Genomic DNA, 24,689 nt, shown 5'->3' on the forward strand with positions numbered 1-24,689 from the left:
CCGTTGCTCGCTCTCCATCCAAACCAAAGTCAGCAAAACAACACTCGGACGGGAGAAAAAGTTGCTAACGTCCACTTTGACGCACTTTTTAAACGGCGCGTAAACGCACCCAAAAGTTTTTTGTTTTTTTTTTTAATTTTCCGATCGTTTCTTTTTCGGACGCCGCGGCTGTGGCTCAGACTGCCGGCGTCAGCGCTCCCAACACACACTCACACACTCAGTAACACTCACACGCACGAACTTTGTAAAAGTTTCCCTCTCCAACATGGCCTCCTTTGTTTCGAAAGAGTTGAAACTCACCTCTCTGCGAATGAAACAACGTGGAGACCGGACCGCGACGTTGGCTGCCTTTCTCGTTTCGTCGTGATGATGGTTGGCGGTGTGTGTGCGAGTGTGTGGGTTTTTTTTTTTTAATTCCCAGGCTCCGGAGCTCGCCTGCCTGCCTGCTCGCCTGTCTGCTGGCGCGGCGCGACGCGGACTAGTGCAAGCGAGGCTCCGCCATGTCAATCAAACGCGCCACGCACATCGAAGGCCAGAGCCCGCCCCCCTATTTTTTCTTACCGTACTACCTGCATCAAAGACGCAACGAATAAATTTACAAATTCACTCAGCTGCGGCGTAGTCGGCGTCAATTTATGTCTGCGTATTTTCTTGCTAAAAGTTATATACTTTTTCAGAACAGTCATACATGTGTACGTACAAATATACATATATATTAGAGTTGTCAAAATTAATCAACGATTGATTGATCACCATATATACAGTGTAATTGACAATTTTGATTCATTTTTAGAGCCCAAATGTACCTTAAAATTGTCAAAATACTCTCATTTCAGCCTCAGAAATACATTTTCTCTGATTTCTGCGGCGCTCATGAAAAGTTGAAAGATTGTCTCTATGTTTGATCAAAATGAGATATTTGCAAACATCTGCTTTTACTTTGGCAACAAAACAGTGATCAACATTTTGTCTATTTTCTGACATGTCACAGACTTCACTAACGAGTGAATCATAACCAATTTATGGACTATAGGCAATTTAACCCATTACAAAAATTAATTATTATTTGCAGTCATATTTTGAATCATCTGTAAACCTGAAGTAACCTCACAGCTGTATATGAAATTAGTACTGTAGTTCTTTGTAACAGTAAAAGTCCTGGTCAATTGAAAAAAGATCAACAGATTGACTGATTATTTGTATAATCATTATTTCCAGCCATATTAAAATGATAAATGACGATAAAATCAAATTAGTAATGCGCAGCAAATCACATTAAATAAAACTGAAACATCACAATAAAAAAATGCATACAAACAAAAAATAGAGCGAAACTAAAATAAAATGCACATATTTATTCCTCCAGACTATCCAAATAAAAATAATCCTTTGGTTCTTGTGTTGAGAAAAATAATAATACATAAGTAAACATACATAACTTGTTTTGTTTTTAATAATAATAATAATGCCTTTATTAGTCCCACAATGGGGAAATTCGAGATTCGAACCCAGGCCTCCTGGGGAGACTGGGTCCGGAACGCGGCGCCTTAGACCACTCGGCCATCCTGGCAGCCAAAAATTCGAGATTCGAACCCAGGCCTCCTGGGGAGACTGGGTCCTGAACGCGGCGCCTTAGACCACTCGGCCATCCTGGCAGCCACGATATTCGAACCCAGGCCTCCTGGGGAGACTGGGTCCGGAACGCGGCGCCTTAGACCACTCGGCCAGATAAGAAAAATAAACAAAATAAATACAAATAAAAAGGACAAATCAAGTTCATAATAATATTAATTAAAAATAAACTACAGAAACACAAAAATAAATCCAAATTGACTTAAAAATGCATGAAAATGAAAAATAAGTTCAATATACATGGACATTCACTGTATGCATTAAAATCAAATAAAAAGAAAATGATAACATGGCAAAAATAAAATAAAAATCTCATTCATATAATACAAAAATAATCGATATATTTATAAAAATGGGATAGAAATGTTTCATTCATTAAAAAAAACATTATACATTAACTTTGTTTACTAGATTGTTGCCAACAACTCAATGAAATTCAGTGATCAATGAAATAAAAAATTAAAAACAAAATTGCACAACAGAAGTTAAACAACCAGGGTGTGTCTTAATCTTTTTCCCCTTGAACCCTCCACCGCAAAAACTAGAGAAATGATCCCATTAATTAAAAAAAAACTAACAAACGACATTTTGTTCCTAACCGAGACATTAAGCAGACTCATAATCAATTAAAATAGTGAGATGAAAGATCAAACTCGTTTTCCTCTCTTGCTTTCCCCCCCAGCCAAATAGACTCATTGCCCCGCACTTGAGGATTTTTCTCTCCTGGCAAACACAAGCACACATTCCGCCGGCTGCGCCAAGCAGCAAAAAGCCACCGGTGGAACGGCGAGGCCTTAAAAGAGGAGGGGGGGGGGGGTGTCAGGAAGTACTAAATGAAATTCCACTCGGTGCAATGATCATTGTCAGCTGACGTATGAAAAACCTCAACGTAAGGTCATGTACAGTTTGCACGAACAAGGAATGTTTCATGTTCAACCGTGGAAAAGAACACACACAGCGATAAATACGACAACAATAGTAAAAAATAATCATGAAAAAAAAAAAATGCATTTAGAATCTCACATTACCATCAGCCGACTCAGCGAACTCGATTTGATAAAGCGGAAGGTTTGGAGGCCGGTTTCGTGCGACATAACTGCAATGGCGAACAAATGGCTGGAGAGGGCAGCGTTGCATCATTTTGGATTTGAGCTCAGCACAGCTTTTAAGTTGACGATCGAGATTCACTGGCGAATGTCGGCCGGTCGGTCGGATATTAGGCAGAGAAATGCCATCATGGACGTCTGACAAAAAAACAAATCAGAATCAGAATGCCCTTTATTTGATCAAAAATAATAAATATTTTGAAATCAAAAGCCCTCTCTGAATTTGTCATTTTCAGATGTCACCAAATTTTTTAAAAATCTTACAATCATATTTTTTTTTTTTTTCTTGCGGCCCTTGAATATTTTTTTGAAGGATGAAGGATGCGCAAAACGGATTTACGAAGATGGCTGCCAATCGATTCAAGGCTTCTCATCCCAAATCACATTTCGGGGAGCGTTGCACAACATTCTCGGACAAATTCAAATTAAGATTCATATTATTCCAAAAACGCTTGTTGGAAATATTTGTCTTTATCTTTGTACTGTTGCTCGTCATTTTGAGATGACAAGAAGCATCTTTTTGCTCGGGGGCGGCGGTCGTGCAGGAGTTGCCGAGGATGAGCCGTTTAAAGACGGCCCGTGTCTACCGACTTTTTCCATCGTTGCTGTTCGTACACACACACACACACGGCAGATAAATGGAAGCAGATGAGTCAGGGAAGGGCCCCAAAAGTGGCCGTCGCAAGTTTCGACTGTAAATCTGGGGGCGCACCCCCCAACCGGCCATCCAGTGACGTCATGGCAATGTTAAACAGAGGTGGGGAAAAAAATAACTCTTACTTTGTACTTTAGAACAAGTTCTACGGTGCCTTGAGATACAAGTGACCTGATTTGCAGGTTTCTTTTTGAGATACAAGCCGAAATGTGAGCAGTTTGGCAATGAGTAAGTCTTTAAAAAAAAAAAAAAAAGAGGCTTCAAACTGTTGAAGTTTACTGTCAAAACAAACACAAAACAAAGGGCGTTATACATGGTGGATTGAAAAAAAAAAAAAGCAGTCAACATTGCTTTAGGAATTTCATCATCTTTAAAATCTTAACGTTTGTGGCTGTATGACTGCGTTATAGTGCCTCCTGGTGGCCAGGGAGGGCACAGCAGAAGGAGCAGCACAATGAATTGGATGGCAGCATTAAATCATGATGCAAAAACTGTGTTTGAAAAAAAACAAAAAAAAAAGACTCAAGCAAAAGTACAAGTACTGATTCAACTCATTGAGATTGAGAATTATCAAAAAGTAAAAAAATAAATAAATAAATAAAATCAAAGGCAGAGCAGAAAATTGTCCGGAAATTAAATTTAAGTTTTCAGAAAAATCTCTTTAAAGACAGTAGCAAAATATTTGTGCTTGGTTACTTCCCACCAATGATGTTAGATACGATCTGGTTCTGTGTGCTGTGTTGGGCGGGTTGTGGTTCGGGAGGCAGGTCTTGGCTCTGAACATCAACAAGCGCCAGATGTTTAACAGTGAGCCAGCTGTTTCACTCCAACCCCCCCCCTCCTCCTCCTCCTCCGCTCCCTCTCTCTCGCTCCTTCGGAACATTTTCAACTTGAAAGCCGCTCGCCTCCTTGTAATCACCAGAGCCGCTTTCAACTAAATGGAACACGGCCTGAAGCGGAGATTTTTTTTTTTAGAGAAAGTCAGGGTCAGCGCTGCGGTTTGGAGAAAAATCAATTAAAGTTCTGAAACGATTAGAATTTGGACAAATAAATGATCAATAATCAATAGAAATGCTCAAAAATCTGCAGCCACACAAAAAACGGCTGCACAATTATTATAATATATATATTTTTTCATTTATAATGTCAAACCATCACCAAAATTATGAGAAATATTTTTACATTTTGGCCCAAAAAGTCTAATCTATTTCTAATTTGCAACATGTAAAAAATGGGGGGCATACATTTTTAAAATGAATAAATAAATAAATAAAAACACACAGAATGTCAAAATGTGGAGTGCTTTCTTTCATTTCTTTTTTTTTTTGCTGTGTGTGTTTTTGAGAAAATCCAGAGTTTTACAAAAACGTTAGATTTATTGCTTTGGGGGAAATAATCATGTCATGAACAATTCAAGTATTAAAAATGCCACCAGTTTTTTGTTAAAATACAGTAAAGAAATTGTTTCAAATCTGCAATATGTTGTATTTTTTTAAACAATAAAAACGCAAACATTTTTCATTTTAAAAAAACACAGACAAAATGTTGAATTCATCAAATTGTCAAGTGTTTTAAAAGAAAAATTGGGAGAAAGAAAAATCTGTAAAACGTGTGGAAAGAATTTAATGCTTTGTTTTAACACACCAAAATCTGAGGGAAAATTAAGTAGAAATTTTGTTTTTTTAAAAAAAAAAAATGTATTCATATAGTGCTTTCATGGAAAGTCGTGAAAAATATTTTTGAAACTTACAAGTCTGAAGTATTTTTTTTCAAACAAGATATTTTTATAATAACAGATAGCTGAAAAAATCTCATACTTGTTTGAGGTGCAAGCATATTTCAGAGGGGGGCAGTGCCCCCGGCGTTCCCCCTTTAGCGCTGCCAGTGTGTGTCAAATTGAATGGACATTTTTTAAAGTAGCATTTATTGAAAACAATTATGTTGTAATTTAGTCGCAAGTTGTGCTTCCTCTTCTTGCATGTCGCATGCGCTTTTCAGTCGGCGGTCGTCACCACAGTCGCTTTCAACTAAACGGAACTCGCTCCTCCACGTGACTGGACGGCGGGAATATTTTGTTCAGGCCCCCACTAAAAAAGAACAAGCCGGATCGTCGCCTCGGTTTTCAGCTTCACGACGCCCCCCTCAGCCTCCCCCGTGTGCATCTGCGCGCGTGTTGTGTCTATGAAGGTCCCCGGGATGCAGGACCACCGGCTGATGGACGATAACGCGCTTGTAGCGTGCGCGCGCGTGCGTGCGAGGCGACGATGGAATTTTGGACTTCAAAAGAGTCGCGCAAGAGCGGGCATGCAAGTCTCTCTCTCGCTCGCGTGTCCTTTTCCAAACTTCAAGCATCACCTGTCGCCTCTGTTCGTGGAAAGATGATGTCATAGAATGACGATGATGTCATTACGCATGCAAAATATTAAAGGGGAAGTCACGTAAAAAATAAACTTTACAATATGTCGTGTTGCAACTAGTGTAAACATGACATTCTGATGAATATTATGTTTGTGTGTTTTTTTTTTTTTAAATCCAGCTCAGCGAGCGGCCATTTTGCTACTGAAAATGCCATCACAGTTGCTCAGGTAATGACCTCTCCCGGCTCATATAGCGAAAGTCACATGACCCAAGGCAGAAAAGCAGGTATATATATATATATATGAAAGCGAAAATATTATAAATTGGATATTTGTCATAAAGCAGGGGTGCCCTGGTCCAGTCCTCGAGAGCCCTGTTCAGAATGTTTTAGATGTCGCCCTCTTCTAACACACAGATAACGATCCTTATCATTTGACTCAGGTGTGATGGCGAGGGGAAACATCTAAAACAGGCCGGATAAGGGCTCTCGAGGACCAGACTTGGGCACCCCTGTCATAAAGCCATGTTTTATTATGCGAGAAATTAAGTGACATTTACAGTAAAAAAAAATAACATTTTGTGTTTATATTTAGTGAGACATTAGCAGGTTTTTTTATATTTAAAAAATAGCCATTATTAAAAGAGAAATTTAGTGGGTTTAAATGTAAATTAATAAAAAAATCAGCCTTCATTTCCCCCTTCATTTCTCAAACATTTCACCCGAGATGAATCACCCCAAAAATTTCCTCTCGGAATTCCACTAAATGGCGTCACTCATACCAGAGAACAAACTGCCCCCCCTTGCCACCCGAGCCCCACCCCCAAAAGCGGAATGTCCTTGGCTGGCTCGTCGCTGGGTGTGTGAGCGAGAGCGGGAAGTGGGTGAATGTGACGACGACTGTGTGGGGAGAACAATGTGCCACGCTTACCACTTCCTGTCCTCGTGGCTGGGCGCCTTTGCCATGGCAACGGCCGGAGATGCCGGTTGTGGGGTGACTCAAACGCACACACACACACACACACACACGCGTCACTCTCAAAATCCAAATTGGTTCGGATGACTTGTCCATTATTCCAGTAAAAGCAATGAATTTACAGGGCAAAATGGCTCCAAAAGTTGCGCAAATATTACAATTACAAAAAAAAGGAAAAAAAATCTCCAAAATTTGAGAGAAGAAACTGTGGCCGGCAAAAATTTTGGAACCTTTTTTTTTTTTTTTGCGAGAAAAGTTCAGAGTGTTAAAAAGAATTGCGATAAAGGTGGAAAACCATTTTGTCACAAAAGATTACAAAAAAATAAATGAACATTGTCATCCCAAAAATTTTTCACGGAAAAAAATGAGATAAGTCTCACAAGAGTAAGAATTAAAACAAGAATCTTAAAAATCTTGAGCTGTGGCAGTGTGGAAATTTGGAAATGATGTGAGATAAATTCGTTAAAAAAAAAAAATTACAGAAATAATTTTAAAATCTTACAATTGTCACCCAAATTTTGACCCCCCCCCAAAAAATTTAAAATTCTCCCAAAACTGTTAGATTTTTATTGCATTTTTTTTAAATTGAGAATTGAAAAAAAAAAAAAAACTATTGTAAATTAGATTTTCTTTTTTTTTTTAAACGTTTTGAACAACTTTCCCATTTTTAATTCTCTGCCACAATCCCAAGTTGTGGTAGAACTCCTCTTGCTATTACTTTCGCTCCCCTCTTCTCTTTATGAAACATTTTAAAATGCATTCTTTAATCTGCAAACATCTTTATTGAATGATGCCAGAAACTAAACAAAAAACAGGCGCAAAGGAGGCCAAAAAAAAATAAAAAAAAACATGCCAGTTGCTCAAAGCCTAAAAAGAGGAAGCTCATCCAAAATAAAAGCCTGCTCACTTCCTCTCACAGGAATTTCAGAATAAAAGTCCCGTCAGCTGTGGATGAAAAGGCATCCGAGACAACGTGTGCTTGTGTGCTGGTCGTCATATTGATTGTCTGTTGCACACACAAACGCACACACTGGACAGAATTGAACCCGAGCCACACAGTGGCACCGCATCAACAAAGCACGTCAAAAAAGAAAAAAACAAAACAAAAAACAAAACAACCATTTACAATGGCTTCTTGTTACTCTTATTATTATTACTATAATAATAATAACGATATAATTCATTAAAGACACAGCCCAGGCACATTTACAGTGGCTATGTAGCTACAAAAAGGGACACACACATATACACACAAAAACACATCAGGACATCAGTCACACATCAATGAAGCACTTTTTTTCTTTTGCAACTCAACAATGCAGTTTTGCATCCTTTTGTTGAGCACCGGAACTGTTCCAAAAGGCATATTTACACACATGATGACGTGTTCATTTGTGGACGTTCAATAAAAGCCAGAGTTTGTGTATTTCACACTCAATGGACAAATCGTTAGGGTCACCTGCACGACGGAGAAAAAAACAAAAATAAAAAGCATTTGCGTAATATACAGAGAGCGCTCTTTCTAAAGTTTTGGAAAGCTACATGAAGGCCATGCAGGTGTACCTAATAAAATGTAGTCCCCCCCCCCTTTTTCTTTTTTTTTTTTTTTAAAATGTCTTTGGCAACAAACAACAACAAGAAAAAAATTGAATCCTGGGGAAAAGACTGCTCACGTGGAAAGAGCAACCTCAGAATTTGGAAATTCTGACTAAAATCTGTAAATTTGTGCAAAAAAAAAAAAAAAAAGTAGGTTTTAGCCAAATTGTCAGGGAAAAAAATGTTGAAAAAAAAATGTTTAAACATTTGTATACTTATCTGGGAAATCTGTCAAGCCTTGTAAAAATAAAGATTTAAAAAAAAAAAATTGCATCCATTTTCCGGGAAAATTGCAAAAATCACTAAAAACATTGCATATGCATAGAAACATTTTTCTTTCGATTCACATTATTGTAAAATGTTTCCAAAGTCATGCAAAAAAACTAACAAAAAAAAAAAAACACAAATGCAAATGCAAACAAATTTATGAAAAATCTCTTAAGCTGCATAATAGTTGCAAAAATATATCAGGAAAAATCTTGGAAGTTGCCCAAAAAAAATTAAAACAAAAGAAAATCTCCTTAAGTCACGCAAAATTGTAACAAAAACAAATATTCCCCCGAACATTTGAGCAAAACTTTCAGCATTGCATTTTTTTACTTTTGCGAAATAAATTAATAAATAAAATAAAAATTATCGGGAAAAATCTTGCTGTGTGGCAATTACAAATGAAAAAAAAAAAATCAATAAATGACTAAATCTTGCTAGAAAAAAAGTAAAAATACGAATTTGTACAAAACTGTTTGCAAAAATGAGCTAAATGTGCGACTGCAAATTTTAGCTGCTAGCCGCAACCTCGCCGCAATTTGGTTTGCAGCCAAATCCTTTTGGCGTTACAAAACATGCTTCGACAAAACTTAATTTTAAACTCGAGTGAAATTTAAAATGTTTCATAACATGAAAAGTTGATATATAAAAAAAAAATACTGACTTCAAAAATTCTGCCCAATTTTGTGGCGATAACGTTAAGAGACTTTTCATAATCTTTAATTAAGATTCAGGTATTTTTCTTGCTACAGATTTCCCCCCCCCAAAAAAAATTCAGAAGAATTTTAAACATTGCATACAAACATATTTTCCCAGATTTTGTTCCAACATTAACTGTGCATGTGTGTTCTTGTCCGTGTCTTGTGATTGTCTTTGCGCATGATTGTCAGAACATTTGAGCCAACAAACAAACCCCCCAAAAAATGGAAAAAAAATAAAACAATTACATTCGTCTCCTCGAGCTTTTTTTTTTTAGTATGCTGTGTTCCTTTAAGAGCTTATCAAACAATTCCTCACTCGTCCGCTTCGTTGTGAGATGCACGTCAACACGTGAACATGAGTCTATCCTCACCACCACAAAAAAAAAAAATAGTCATCAACAAAAAAAAAACAAAAAAAACGGATGTCCTTATTCACTTACGTCCATTTCGACTGGCTGAAAAAAAATCCACTTTTTCACGCCGTCAGATCGGAGATGACGAGTTTTTCCATCTTATTTTCGATCTCGGGCGGCACTTGGAGATCGTCCACGTCATAATCGTCCTCAAAAGACCTGCAATCACATTTTAGCACGTCAACAAACTGAGCATAAAGTTTCAATGTATGGAAAATAAGATTTTTTTTTTTTACCCTTCGTGTATCTGCTCGTTGGCAGTCTCTTCCGCCACCAGTATCTCATACTCCTCTGAGGCGTATTTATCCCAGTCGGACGGCTCAGGACCGTCACCGTCGAGGTCCTGGAAGGGCCATACGAGCTTTTACAAGCGAATAAACTGCATAGCGATGCGACAGAATAAATTGTGGAACGTGGAAGGACATTGTCAGACGACTGTACGCAATGGCGAAAATGCAAATGTTACAAATTTTAAGCCACGCCCGTCTGCCTCGTGCACATGTCTCAAATTTGGTACCAATCGAAGAAACTCTCTGGGACAAATTTGACCTTTAAGGACCTCGGGAATGGCCAAAATGAGGCGGCAGCGTGAAAGCAAAATGGACGTGTCGTTCTTGGCATGAGTTCTTGAGATTTTTTTGTGGGTCTATTCATGATCGACATCGCTACTAAATTGGGATGTTGCTAAGTGAACGAAGCTGAATTAGAAAATAAAAATTTTCTAAATGATGATATTGAGCCAAAATGGAGAATTTTGCACCAAAATGGGATGATTTCCTCTTTTTTTCCAAAGTCCTTGAAAATATTTTGGGGTCGACCCTTGATGGACATAAATAGAAATTTTTATGTTGCTGAATCAAACAAAAAATCTAAAGAGTTCTATTGAGCCAAAAATGGCCACTTTAAACTAAAGTGGCTGACTTCCTGTTTCTTTTCAGTCATGAGTCGTTGAAACTTTTTTGGGGGGTCTGCTCTTGACAGACATCAATCCTAATTTTCACATCAAAATCTTTCGGGCTTCCGGGGCTGAAATTTTAAAAACATCCTCAGGGATGTTTGCCATCCAAAATGAGTGATTTGAACTTCCTGCCTCTTTTTGGACATGGCGTCTTGAGAGTTTTTTTGTGGGTCTACTCATGATAGACTAAGTTTCATGTTGCCGAGTCAAACTTAAGATTCCGAAATTTTTAAAAACATCCCAAGTGTGTTACTGAGCCAAAACGGGCACCCAAAAAACGGACTTCTTGACATTTTTTTTGTGGGTCAATTCATCGTTTGCACCCCTACTAAATTCTATGTTGCTAAAACGGTCTTCCGATTTCAAAATAAAAGAATATTTTTTTTCTATAATATTTGGGTTCCACGCTTGCGTCCCATTGTAAACTTCCCCCGCTCACCTTCTGCACAGCAAAGGGATCTCTCTGTTCGTGGTCCAAGTATTTCTCCAGGTTGAAGAACGTGTCGAAGAAGATGTGAGCCATGCGGCATCGCTTCAGGTCGCCCAGCGTCATTTTGCCTGCGACAAAAAACAAGACGGGTGTGACGTGAAGCGGGCGTGGCCGGAGGGAATACGTCTCAGTTGGTATTTACCCGGACTGTCCGGTTTGACCAAGTCGAGCATTTGGCACAGCAAGTCTTGGAAGGGCAGCGGCTCGATGCCCATTCGCTCCATGCGCTCGCATTGCTCTTCGTAGAAGTACTCCAACTCAAACATGGACAAGACGCCGTCGCCGTCCACGTCCATGCAGCGGAACCAGTACTCGATGCTGGAGGGGGAATGGTGACGTCAAGTTTTGGGTGACTTTGCCGCATCAGCAGTTTTTTTTTTTTTTTTAACACTACTTTTAAGATAATACATATAAAGAACACATATTGACCGATTTTTAGGAAAACAGGAACAACAAGCGGGAAAGCAAATGGAATTAGTACAAATAGTCAGAAAAATAAAAAAAAATTAATTCACAAAGATAAAAACGTGAATAAAAAAAAGAAAAAGAAAATCGGTAGAAAAGTTAGTAAAGTGTATCAAATATATGCAAAAAAAGTAAAAAAAATAAAATTAACATAAATAAAAAGAGAATGACAAAATTGGTGCATAAAGTCAGACAAATCACGGTTGTGCAAAAAATAAATGGTTGGGAAAATGCACAACAGATTTGCGGCAAAACTGGGAAAATGAGATGAAAAATTGCAAATTTATTGCAAAAAGTAAAAAAAAAAAAAAAAGTTAGAAAATTTATATCAGTGAAAATAAAAATAATAAAACAGTAAAAAAAAATAAAAAGTCTGCAAACGCCAAAATAACATTTGGAACAAAACACCAGAAATACAAAAACGTTTTAAAAAAAATTATTCCAATATTTTGGATTTGAGGTTTTATTCCTCACCTAGTGGGATTTTTCTTGTCCTCTTCAGATATGAGGAACCAGACAAACTCGGCGTAACTCATGCGACCTTCCCTCTGCACGGCGTTGCCCCTGGCAACCAATCACAGACACTTTAATTCCTTCGTCATAGCGATCAGGATCACTTGTACAAGTCTGTTTGCGTGTTTAGCGCTTACCGTGTCACGGCGCCGGAGAACAACCTCTCGATGATTCTGTTGGAGGACGCTAAGGGAGGAAAGCAGACGATGTTGCACGGAAACAAAAGTTGGATGTTTTGTTACCGGTGAGTTGGATATGCATCGCGAATTAGGTCTTGTGATTTCAAATTATGTAGAATTTAGGTCTGGGCTCTGGCCGGGTTGAAGTCATTGTGGAGGTGGTTAAATCATTTGGATGAGCGTTAAGATTGGTCAAGAAGGACAAGCATAGCAGGAAGATCAAATTTGAGCAAAAAGTCGTAAAAAAAAAATCGTACCAAAAAAAAAAAAAAAAAAAGAAATCTGGAAATTTTTTTATGATTGGAAAACTACTTCAATGGACATTGGTTAAAAAGAAGGGAAAAGTAAATATATTAAAATAAATTGTGCAAAAGGAATGAAAAGAAATGTTAAATAGTGAAAAAAAGTTGGGAAAATAAAGCTCATTTTGAAAAATCGTCTCGAAAATGTAAAAAGTCTGCGGTAAAAAAATACTTCTTTTGGAAAAGTATCGGGATGAAAGGAAATTGGTGAAAAAAAATAAAAGTCATGAAAAAAAAAACACGAGCTAAAAACTCAAATGTTAGGAAAATAATGCACATTTTTTGCACACAAGATGGGAAAATATGGATAATTTAGAAAAAAATTTTTATTATTAAAAAGTGACAAGATATATTTAAAAAAAAAAAAAAAAAACTATCTAAGAAAATCAATTGACTGAAAAGTTAAAAGGTGGGAAAATAAAGCTAATTTTGAAAAATCACCAAAATTAAGAATAAAACCGAAAAAGTCAAGAAAAATATCAGTTAAAAAACTTTGAAAATCAATCATTTGTGAAATAACATAATCAGGATAATCAAATGAGTAAAATAAAAAAAGTAAAGTATTATGGGAAGAGAAATGTAATTTTTGAAAAAATAAAATAAAATAAAAAAAAATAAACACACAAACTAAATTAATTTTGACAAATTTGGAAAATCACATTTGTGAAAAAAAAGTAAAATGGCAGGGGAAAAGTTGAAGTTTGAAATAAAAAAAATAAAAATAAAAAATAAAAAAGTGAAAACCCGAAGAGTAAAACATCCGAAAAACAACATCCCAACAAACGCTTTTCCTTTTCCCTGCCGTTCTACGGTAAAAAGATTCAAATGGCCTTGTCCTCTCACCGTGGTCGTTGTATCGGGCCAGGTCCTTGTGGTCGATGTAGAGGTCGTGGTCGCTGTCCAGCTCCCAGAACTTGCAGTAGATGACGTAGAAGTGCTCGTAGGAGAAGTAGTCGGTGATCTGGTTGATGTCGTCCTCCTCCTCCAGCAACGCCAGCGTCTGCAGAAAGTTGCTGCGCCGCAGCTCCGTCATGGACACGCGACCCGTCCACGAGCGGTTCACCACGTAGAAGATCCGCTGGATCACCTGCCGGACGGGCCACAAGCTCCATTTTCTATTCTCATCGATTTCTAGGCTGCATTTTTTCACGTCACACCACACAAATTTCATTATTCAATATTTCATTTAACTCATTCACTATCAGCCAAGTGAAAAAAATGGATCTTTGACGGATTAATCCGTCAATGGCAGTGAATGAGTTAATGGATTTTTAAAAAAAAAAAAATTTTTAATTACCGTTGTGATGTAGCGGGAATGAAACTCGGGTGCGTCCTTCAGAAACGTGAGTCCGGGATGCGTGTCCACGATGTCCTAAACAATCAGGGCAAATTGTTCGTTGTTTTTAGCAAACAAAGACAAAGATAGATTTCATTTCACGTATTTGACGATGACACCGATTAAACCGATCCTTTACAATGTGAATAATCGACACTGGCATCGTGGAATTTAACGTCCAAAAAGAAAAGCTGCACAGTCAAAATATGTAGGAGGTGGAAAATTCTCAAATGAGTCAGTTTCGAAGTTGAATAAAATTAAATAAAAATAAAAAGAAATACCACGACTGAGACTGCAACTCAAAAAAATGACATTTACAATATTTAAAATGGATAAAATTACAAATATGCATGTACTATAAAAATATGATAGAACTGTACAAACCCCAAAAAGTATGGATAAAATAAAATGAAAAAAAAAAACTAAATACCAAAAAATAAATGAATGAAATATGTACAAATGCAGTAAAATAAAATACAGAAAAGAATAATAGCAAATGTTCAAATAAAAATGTTCAAAATAAATATGTATAAAATTAAAATGAGTACATAAAAATGACACCCGCTAAAATGTTATAACGATGTAAAGATTTGTAAGATAAAAAAGGTTAAAAAAGAAAGGACCAAATAAAACAAAAACGCATCAAATGAATTCAACAGTAGAAAATGCAAATGCATGAAATGAAAATGTAATCAAGTAAGGTGGGAGAAAACATTTAGCAATTGACCTGCAGAAGAGGAATGAAGTCCTCCTGCTCCAGGTATTGACAGCCGGGTTTGGCGAGCAGGTTAACAAACTTGGAGGCGTCGTCGTGGCAACTGTGCAGCAACCTGCAAGGAGCGCAGCGCCGAGTCGTTTTAACATTTGCCAGTTCTCGGGAATCAATCCAGACTGGCTGCAAATGCAACCTACTTCCTCCAGGTGGCGACAAAGGAGTGAACTGAAACGAAACCCGTCCTTTCGCCACCGGCCCCGTAGAACATGGCCGCCTTCCAGTACAGCGGACACTCGCACGCCTGCAGGGAATACGCCGGAAAACTCATTACCAGTCTCACAATGTAATCGAGTACAACAAATACTCTGTAACTGTACTTAAGTTTGTATTTTATATTATAATGGGAAAGGCTTCGTTTTAATTACTTTTTTAGTTTTAAAATTAGTTTTAGTTTTTTTTTTTTTTAAATATGTGGAGTATTTACTGAGTGCAAGATAAAAAAAAATAACATTTGTATGAATTGCTTAATAAAGTAAAGTACAATTCTCTAACGACTGTTTGAACTTCCTTTTCTGTCCCCTCCCCCCAAAAAATGCGACTAAAATGAATTCCAAAAGTGAAGAACATTTTTGCTGTAATTACGGTACTTAGATTTAGTTTGTTCTATAAACGTAGAATGCAATTTCAGTTAGTTTACCTTTTGGAAGTAACGGTTTTTTTTTCGTGAACAAAACCATTTTTATACATTTTTTTTTTGTTAGTTTTCGCGAGATATGGCTTTCAGGTACAGCGGATATGAAAAGTCTACACACCCCCGTTCAAATGCCAGGTTTTTGTGGTATAAAAATGAGAGCAAGATTTCAAAACTTTTGTGACCTTTAACCTGTGCAACTCAATTGAGAAAGAAAATGAAATCTGTTTGCAAGGGGTGAAGTAAAAAAAAATAAAATAATTGAGCTGGTTGCAAAAGTGCGCACACCCTCTTATAACCGGGACTCTCGCTGAGTTCAGAATTAACCAATCACTTTCAAACGAAGTTACATGTGACTTGACACACAACTCGCACCATTTCAAGTGCCTCCGATTAACCCCAAATAAAGTTCAGCAGTTCTAGAAAGCTCACTTTCCTCTTGAAAATATTTTTTTTCCCCAAAAAACAGTTGACAGTATGTATGACCAAACAACAGAATCTTATTACAATGATCTTTGGAAAAAAAATTTCCTTTCTGGCACAATCTTACGGCGCTATTTATGTTTTAATTTTTATTTAAAAAAAGAACACCACCCTTTGGCAAGAAGAGCCTGGCAGAGACTGTCGGGACCAAATGGTCCGATTAGCTCCATTTGGCAACAAAAAGTTTAAAAGAAGGAATTAGAAAGCTCTCGAAATAAAACAAGGCTAACCGCACAACAGTCCATGGTTATCGCGTACAAAACAGTTTTAGGTCGCATTCATTGTGGAACAAATTTGACTTTGGGCTAAATTTTTTTTTTTTTTTTTTTTAAATCACAAAAATATGCCAGTTGAAAAGGGGTGTTTAGACTTTTGATACTTGTTACACCGGACTGATGATTACCTTGGCGACTTTGCTCATCTCGTAAATGTCGGCCTTCTCCTCCTCAAACTCAGTGAAGGTCGCTTCGATGGCGGCGATGGCCGCGTCGTGGTTGGCTGGCGGGCCGGCGGCGGGAAGCCCACGCGGGTAGTAGAATCGGGGAATGTTGATGGCAGGAGGAGGAGGGGGAGGCGAAGGAGTGATGATGAGCGCAGCCGCCGGGGGTGGGCTGGGCGAACGGTGCGAGGGGGCATGCGGGACGGCGGACGCCTGGGCAGGGGCCGGAGGTGGCGTGCCGGGTTTTTTCTCCGCTTTGGACTGCACCTGAAGTGAAGCAAGGAGGACGATGTGGTGAGAAAAAAATGATATTTGCACTCGTCTAGATTTTTGCAGTTGTTTCGCTTGGCTCGGGGTAGATCCCAGCGCTCAAGTTTTTGCTCGACCAAAAGTGTTTGTACGTCCCACTTGTTGTATTAAATACTCAAAGAAAAGCTTCATGTATTTGGAAACATCATCACCAGCAAACAACACGAAGCGAGGAGAAGGAATTCCATTGAGGCTGCCGGGAACTCCTCTGCTCGATTATGAAAAAAAAAAAATACTAATCACGATTATTTTAAGAAATAATTTCAATTGTTTTATTATTTTATTGGGGTACAAAACAAAAAAATTATAAATAGAAACAATATTTCCCCAAAAAATCAAAATTATTTCATCTTAAAATAGTTACACAAAAAAAGGTGCAAATATATCAATTTGTAAACTGAGTTATCGATAATAATATACACTATATCTAATAATCGTTTTTTTTTCCGATTATGACAATTTTATAATCGCTGAGAGTATTAATCGTAATTGATTTTCGAGTAATTGCACAGCCCTACTGGGGGCTTGTGTAGGAATTATTTCAACCCAAAATATCCCACAAAATATGATCCCGAAACATTTCATCATCATTTCAAACTCAACCTTAAACATTGTCTTTAAAATGACGGATAATTGAGCTCTTTAATAGGCACATCGGAAACGCCAAAAACGATGACAGCGACAGAACCGCCTGTCATTTGAGTCGGGTACTCCGTAGCCTTGCAGCACCCCTCAGAAGACTTCCGGAATCTCCTTAGATCATCGAGACGCTTCACAGGCTGCGGTAGGTGCTGCCGTTTTGGTTAGCAACAAACGGATTCTGCAGTCAACTATGATAACGAGACTCGCTGACTGTTTCATTTTCCCAAAAGTGAAAAGTTATTGGAGAGAGGGGTTAGTTTTTTTTAAAATTTAGTTTGTTTTGTTTTTAGCTGGGCAATGCACTTTTTGACGAATTGGTGTCTCTTTGAGGTTGTTGTAACCACAGTCAAAATCTTGCCGACTCTTCAGGTTCCAGGACTGCAGCAATTGTGATTTGCTTTTGGCCAAGGACAGAACCGGAGATGTGTCCTTGTCCAAGATTTATTTTGCATTCTTGAAAGATCTTCTTCCGTGCCTTCCCTGGTTGAGATCTTTCCGCATTCCGTGGCAGAAAGAGGAAGAAGTCCGCTTAGCGAAACTGGGATGCTTGTGAGGAGGCTTCTGGTGTCAGGACTCCGGGTGGCACATTCATAGTTTTTCTCTGATTGATTAAAATGGTTTGAAGCTCAAGAGAAGCCAAAATCAAAATCCCGATTAAATTTCGATTAATCGGAAAAAAAAAAGCCCTCCTCCACTTCATACCCCAAAACAACAGTAAAGGAACTTGCTGGCCTGTAAAACTTCCTTCCGGTGGCCATTTTGACAGTGCGTGTATTGAGCCTGACAGCTGTAACTGCACCCCCCCCAGCAACCCCCCCCCCCTTTTCTGCATTCATTCTATCACTCTATTCCTGCGCCGCCCGTCTAATAATACCCATCTGGTATCGGCCTCAGAATAGTTTGTCATTCCCGGCATGTGAAAAAAAAAAAAGCTGTCCAAATATGACATAGTTGATATATTTGCGTTTTCCGTGCGGCCACCTTGCGGCGTGTCCTGACCTGCTGCTGCTGCTGCTGAAAAGACTTGAGTCTTTTCTTGAAGCGGGACGGCAAGACAAAGTCACAGCCCCGCGCCAGAAAGGCCAGCTCACCCCTCAGGTCGGGGTCCCGGCGCAATGACGTCTCCTTGATCATCATGGTCGGCGGTCTCCGCAAGCAAATATTCCCCCGCCCGCCAACGTCCAGTTACAGATCCGCCAAGAAACTCCAGAAAGTAGCCCAGAACGTTCCACTCCGGAGTCGGTGGTGGGACTCCTGCATGCAAGGTTCCTGCGCGAGATGACCACCGGAGCATGATCCACCTTCCGGGGGGCTAGCGAACCCTGCGGTGTCCCCCCCAACCCCCTCCTTACGCGGTCTTTCTGGTGCCTGGGCTCGGAACCAAGTGCGCTGAGAAACATGAGCCCTGCCGGAGTCGGGCAACACGCACATACACAGTTTACCGGTTGAGAAGGGGGGGGCTGTGTTTTGCACCCCCCCCTCCACTCAGCAAAGGCCGCTTCTATGTCAGTGGGCGGGGCTATCAAAGAGGAACTTTTCCCAAAGAGGTAATTTTGGGACGACGTGATGAATCGGCAACTGACGCTTCAGGAGAGTTCCAGGAAGTTTGTCACCTGGTCCTGAAACTTGAACATTGTTATCATGAGGAGTAGTTTTACGGATTTACTATTATGAAAATGTTCTGAAGAATTTGACTAAAAGGTGACATATACTGACTTAACATAAGGGGTCCAAGGAATGACCCTTGAGGAACTCCACATGTTAAAGCCATTCGATCACATTCGGAACTTCCAATGGTAACAAAATAAATTTCCTCCAAGTAAAACCGGAACCATTTTAGGACTATTTAATCTCACCCATAAAACCATATTATTATTTTGGCATTATATAATAGTGTGATAAGGAAATTGCACAAAAAGGTAACAATGGATTATTTTTATATTTTACCATAAATATATTTAAAAAAACAAAAGTATGTCAAAAATCTAAAATTCGAAATAATTCACTTAAAGAATAATAATTAAAAAAAAAAAAAACAAGAAAAAATACCAATGAACTCAAAATAAAAGTGTATTAGTTTCTCATATCAAATCAATTGCTGGTTAAAAATAATTTGTACCACACCACACAATCAATACCTTAAATTATGAGCATAAATTTTTAGTCAAGTGTGTGATGAGTGGATGAATTTTAATGGATTTGTTTTACAATTACACAATTGTCATCTGCAATCAAAGCTTAAAAATATACTACATGCAAAATGCAATGTAAACAAAGGTACTGTATACTGGAAATAACCATAAAATGTAATATACATAAAGTGATTATAAATACATTACAAAATATAGACCATATAAACAGTATATAAGGTTTTCGTAATGTATTAATAGTTAGTTTAGTAATCATTTCAACACCATTTTGACTGACTACAAACAAATACTCATTATATTGTATAAAGAGATAGATCGGGTCAACACGAGACGTCCAGGCCAAAAAAAAATACCTCTGACAACTATTCCCTTTGTAAAAACACCAGTTTTTTTTTTTTTTGGCCTTGATTTTGATGCCTTTAGATTTTACAGGTGTACCTAATGAAGTGGCCAACATGAGGCCCAAACTGTCCCAAATGTCTGCAATGCAGCTGTGTGCACATTCCTACAGGAAAGCAAGCTTCTCACAATCTGCTCGTGGAATAAACACCATTAATTCCTTTTCTTTTTTTCTTGCGCGGATTCAGTGGAGAATCTGGCGCCCTCTCGCGGTCGCAGTCATCACCTACAATTACACAGCAGCGGCTCATAACTTTCGTGGTCCAAAGCTAATTAATTAATTATTTGTACACATATTTATCATTATTCTTCGTATTTTTTTTTTAAATATCTAATGTGTCCTAGTGACTTTCCCAGATACATCCTCGTGTTTTTTAGGGTAACTCCGCGGCGTGCACCCCTGCTGAATTCTTTGGATCAACTCAACTCTGTACTGAAGCCAAGGTCGCATACCAATCCCACACACACACACACACACACACACACACGCACATAAACACTTTTCCTGATGTGCTGCAAGAGGAAACATTAATCACCCTTTCTTGTGACGATCAACAAACGAGCGCCATGCAAAGAGGATGTTACGGCGACTCGTTTGTTATTAAAATGTATTTCGCTGGAATGCTGCACACGTGACTATGCTGACATTCGACTAAATAAACTGAAAAGTGTTTTATTTCAATAAATACAAACGTGGCCAGGCACCAACGTATTACTGTAATTCACATAAGTTTTTTTTTTTTAAACTTTTTTTTTTATTCAAAGTTTAACAGTTACAAGAGTCAATCAAATACAAAATTAGTGTTTGGCATATAATGCAAATTCAGATTTTATTTGATTAATTTTTTATTTATAAAATTTTTTTTTTTTTTTAAACTTTTTTTTCTCATTCTGGGATTTTCTTTCTCCCATACCGAACAAGTGTCAAAATTGTTTTTCCTTGCATTAACAAGAGAGAAATATGGAGAAGACAAACCGATTGCTAAGCTAACAGGCTAACATTAGTTGCGGAAGACCGGAATGAAGCGCTTGGGTGATCGTGTACACTTTTCACGGAAGCCTGGCTGGAACCGAGTTGAACGGGGGAGCATATACTAGTTTGAAAATCAAAATAGCAGGCAGAGAGAAAATTAGCCAAAATAATGCTACACAATTAGCTTAGCAGGACCAGAAACATTTCGCAGTACGGCGAGTCATATTTTCATGCAATTTATATTTGTTCTGTTCGTTCTAAGCGTTACCATAGTAACCATCTTAAAGAATTGTTGTCCCCCTTTTTGCGCTGCGTTTGTTGCTGTAGCATTTTGCTAGCTAGCTAGCGGGATGTCTGGCTAGCTAGAAAGAACATGAACATGGGGTGGGGGGATGAAGACAACAGCTGTGGCTTTTGCTTCCGTTTTTCCTGCCGCAGTACGGCAACAGGCAAGTCAGAACCAATGAAGGCATGACGAGAAGATAAGTGGTTCAAAGGCGGAGCCGGGTGGGCCGGCGGTGGGCTGCTTCAGCTGTCCTGCAGCGCCAACTGCTCCGCTGAATGTGCGCACGCCACTTCCAGGGGACGACTTCTCGCAGAGAATAGTGTGTACAAAGCCACTTCCTAAAACACCTGCTCGGAGCGACGATTGCCTGGCGGCTGTGTGTAAAATTATCCGCGTACACATTGCAACTCCATTTCATGTTTATTTTTGCCTGGGGCGCTAGGCAGATTCCAGGCACGCTACAGTTAGCCAATGACAAAGCTTCTATTTAGGCCAACTTAAAGAAAAAAAAAAATTCTTAATTGTCAAAATCATTTTTAATGGCATTTTGAGGGTGTTCCCCCAAATTTTTTTATGCCATTTTAGAGCCATTTTTTTTTTTCTGGTAAACAATTACTTCTGATAGGGGCCGCAAGCATGAGTCCAAATATTGATGATGTCGCAGCTCCAAGTTCAAAATAAGAATTTAGACCCCAAAGTTTGTTTCACTCAACAATGCGAAATTTGTTATCATCATGAGGGGACCCACAAAAAAAAAAAGCCCGAAGAGGTCATGCTTAGAAACAGACAAGAAATCTGCCATTTTGGTTCGAACGCCAACTTCAGCGTGATTATGGGAAGAAATCTCTAATCTCGTTGCACACTTGAGTACAATGACAATAAAGGGATTTCTAATTCTAATTCTAAATATGAATTTAGCAGCCCTCAATGTCTCTTTTATATTTTCATTTAGTAGCGACACGATGTCTGTCATGAGAAAAGCCACAAAAACTCTCAAGAAGCCATGCCAAAATGACCTTTAAATCAGGTGTGGGCAAACTAGGGCCCGGGGGCCACATGCGGCCCGCTAAAGGTTTTAATCCGGCCCGCCGAACTTGAAAAAAATTTAATGAATAAACCTTGTTAAAGTTTTATTTTCTAAATACCATGGTTTTTGTTCATTTTCGTTCAAAATTAAATGTATTTATTTTTTCCGATGAGGTGAGGTGACCATCCATTTGCTACTAGTCCGGCCCCTCTGTCAAATTTCAGAAGCCATTCTGGTCCACCAATCAAAAAGTTTGCCCACCCTTGCTTTAGAATATTAAAAAAAAAAAAAGCAACCCGCGAGCTAATTTTTCTTTTAGTAGCCATCCGAAATATAAGTAGACCGCCCAAAATATATATATATAAAAAAAAAAAAAATCGGGTGAAAACATCGATTTCAGGATAATTTTGGTCATTTCTGGGGCTCCTTCATAGGCGGACGGGTTTACCAAATTCCAACTATGTACACTAGACAGATAATCAAGTAAACACGGTGGAAAATGTGAGCTTTTCATTTCTCATGATGAGTGAATTTTCAAATTGTCAATTTTAAAACAATGGCAACGAGCGTACTTGCAGTTAAATTATAAAAAAAAAAAAAATAAATAAAAAAAAAAAGTTTTGTTTGGGAGCCAGACAGAGCGAAGATGGACGGCCCATTGGAGAGACGGCGGACAGGCTGATCGTTTGCTCAGACTTTGGCGCAAATGGATCGGAACCACGCTCAGGAAATGCAAAAGTCATCAAAGAAGTTTGTTGTGGTTTCTGCTTGCGAGTCAGCAAGCAGAGATTTTCCACTGCCTGCATTAAAGTCTCGACTAGAAAGCGTTAATATGCGCTCACAGTTTTTCTTGGAATATTAGTCACAAGGAAGATGAATTTTCTTTGAATTATTATTATTATTTGATTTTATTTGATTTATTTATTATTTTTTTCACAATGAAATGGGCTGAAATTCAAACGAATGAATTGCTTTTTATCTCGCGGAGGCCCAGACAATCGCAATTCGGCTCGTTTTGTACCAGCAACACACTCCCATTTTGTATTTCGACATTCTTTCGCCATCACAGGGGAAAAGCTTCATTTTCTCATTGCCCATTTTAAGGTTTCGTGAAAAGTGAGTTCATCTGAAAGTCAGGAAGAGAGACAATTTGATTTGATAAAGATTGTCCAAAATTGTGTAAATATGGTCAAGTTTATTTGAATCTTAAATGACCAAAAAATTTATTAAAAATAAAAGAAGAGTTCTTTTTTTTAATTGAAGTTATTATAGAGGTGTTTATTCATTATCAAAACGTCCACCAGATGGCGGTAAAGACCAGACGCAAAAGCTTTGAAAACTACACCAGAGGGCAGCAGTGGGTGGCCTGACATGTTTGAAAGGATTCTATTTAATACAATTCGATTTTAAAACAATAAATGACAAGTAAAAGTCCATCCAAGAATGGATAGAATGAATATTATTAACAATACATTTATTTTTAAAAACAATATATTGACGAATAAATAAAACAATTATTTGCCTTTTTTGTTGTTGTTGTACTTTTTGTAATGCTTTAAAACAAAACACACCACAAAATAAATAAAAAAAATACAATAAAAAAAAAACAGTTTTGTACACTGCTTATGGCAGTGGTTCTCTTTTTCTTCTTTTTTTTTTCCACATCCAGCACCACCTAAAAAGATCCACCATAATGAGAAATATATATATATATATATATATATATATATATATATATATATATATATATATATATATATACATACATACATTGAATATTATTGTAGGCCACTGTAACATTATGTACAGTTTGAACATTGCCATTGTGCCTAAATACTGCTCAATACTTAAATAAGGATTCATTAAAACATTGCATACAAACGCAAAGTTAAAAATGTGTTTAGATTAATATTTGAGAAAGAAAACAAACAGCTCGGAATTATCAAATGCTAAGTAGAGTTCTGTTGTATTCAACTTTAAAGTTAAATACAATAGAAATGTGATTGATAAATACTGTACTGTACCGGATTAGAAAAGAGTTGAAACCACGCTAATGGTCGACACATGGAAATAATTATGACAAATATCATGTCATATTTTTCTCACTTACTCTATTTTTAATGCTTTATATTATTATTATTTCGTAGTCGTTTTTATGTTCTGTTTATTATACATTATGAATATTATTAATTGTATTTATTTTATATCTTTCATAATAGGGATATATGAAACAAATATTTGTATTATTTTAACATAAGTAACAATATAGGGCTCGCAATTTCATTTACAAGTGAGTCACAATCAAGACTGGCTGTGAGACAGTGAAAGGGACACCCGAATGGAGATCGGGTCAAATATTTTGGTTGTCCAATCACAACCTTGCTTGTCATGCTTATGGCCCACAAAAAAAAAAAAAAAAAAAATCCCAATCTCTCAAAACAGCCTCCCTACGACCTCTCGGGAGGGGAGGGAGTCCCACCGTTCAGCCATCATTCTGGAGTGGGGGAGTCCCGCGTAGCCTCCCTCCCACCTCCAATACTCCAAAACATGTTTTGGTGGTCGCCATGGTGACACAGCCTCCAGCTGAGTTAAAAGTTTCCAGATGTAAAGGTGACTCGCTTGAAAAAAAA

The 24,689-nt window shown here is 38.0% G+C and overlaps 2 protein-coding genes across 2 annotated transcripts in view; both read right to left on the reverse strand.

Annotated features, from left to right (window-relative positions):
* Positions 1-470, reverse strand: part of fndc3ba (fibronectin type III domain containing 3Ba) — an 84,289-nt gene extending 83,819 nt beyond the window's left edge. The window contains exon 1 of the mRNA XM_088310979.1: positions 301-470. The gene's annotated coding sequence lies outside the window, so the exon portion shown is untranslated. The remainder of the gene's footprint in view (positions 1-300) is intronic.
* A 7,849-nt stretch (positions 471-8,319) lies between these two features.
* ppp2r3a (protein phosphatase 2, regulatory subunit B'', alpha) overlaps positions 8,320-24,689 on the reverse strand; it is a 28,656-nt gene continuing 12,286 nt past the window's right edge. Inside the window, exons 2-12 of the mRNA XM_088311023.1 lie at positions 16,238-16,540; positions 14,858-14,961; positions 14,673-14,775; positions 13,907-13,981; positions 13,453-13,696; positions 12,266-12,314; positions 12,090-12,179; positions 11,293-11,468; positions 11,100-11,218; positions 9,939-10,045; positions 8,320-9,861 (exon numbers count right to left, since the gene is read on the reverse strand). Of these exons, the coding sequence (XP_088167149.1) occupies positions 9,765-9,861; positions 9,939-10,045; positions 11,100-11,218; positions 11,293-11,468; positions 12,090-12,179; positions 12,266-12,314; positions 13,453-13,696; positions 13,907-13,981; positions 14,673-14,775; positions 14,858-14,961; positions 16,238-16,540 (1,467 nt within the window). The 3' untranslated portion in view covers positions 8,320-9,764. The remainder of the gene's footprint in view (positions 9,862-9,938; positions 10,046-11,099; positions 11,219-11,292; positions 11,469-12,089; positions 12,180-12,265; positions 12,315-13,452; positions 13,697-13,906; positions 13,982-14,672; positions 14,776-14,857; positions 14,962-16,237; positions 16,541-24,689) is intronic.

Source organism: Idiotropiscis lumnitzeri, chromosome 1 (assembly GCF_059441095.1).
Source record: "Idiotropiscis lumnitzeri isolate Australia: NSW breed Sydney's pygmy pipehorse chromosome 1, RoL_Ilum_1.0, whole genome shotgun sequence".
NCBI lineage: Eukaryota > Metazoa > Chordata > Actinopteri > Syngnathiformes > Syngnathidae > Idiotropiscis > Idiotropiscis lumnitzeri.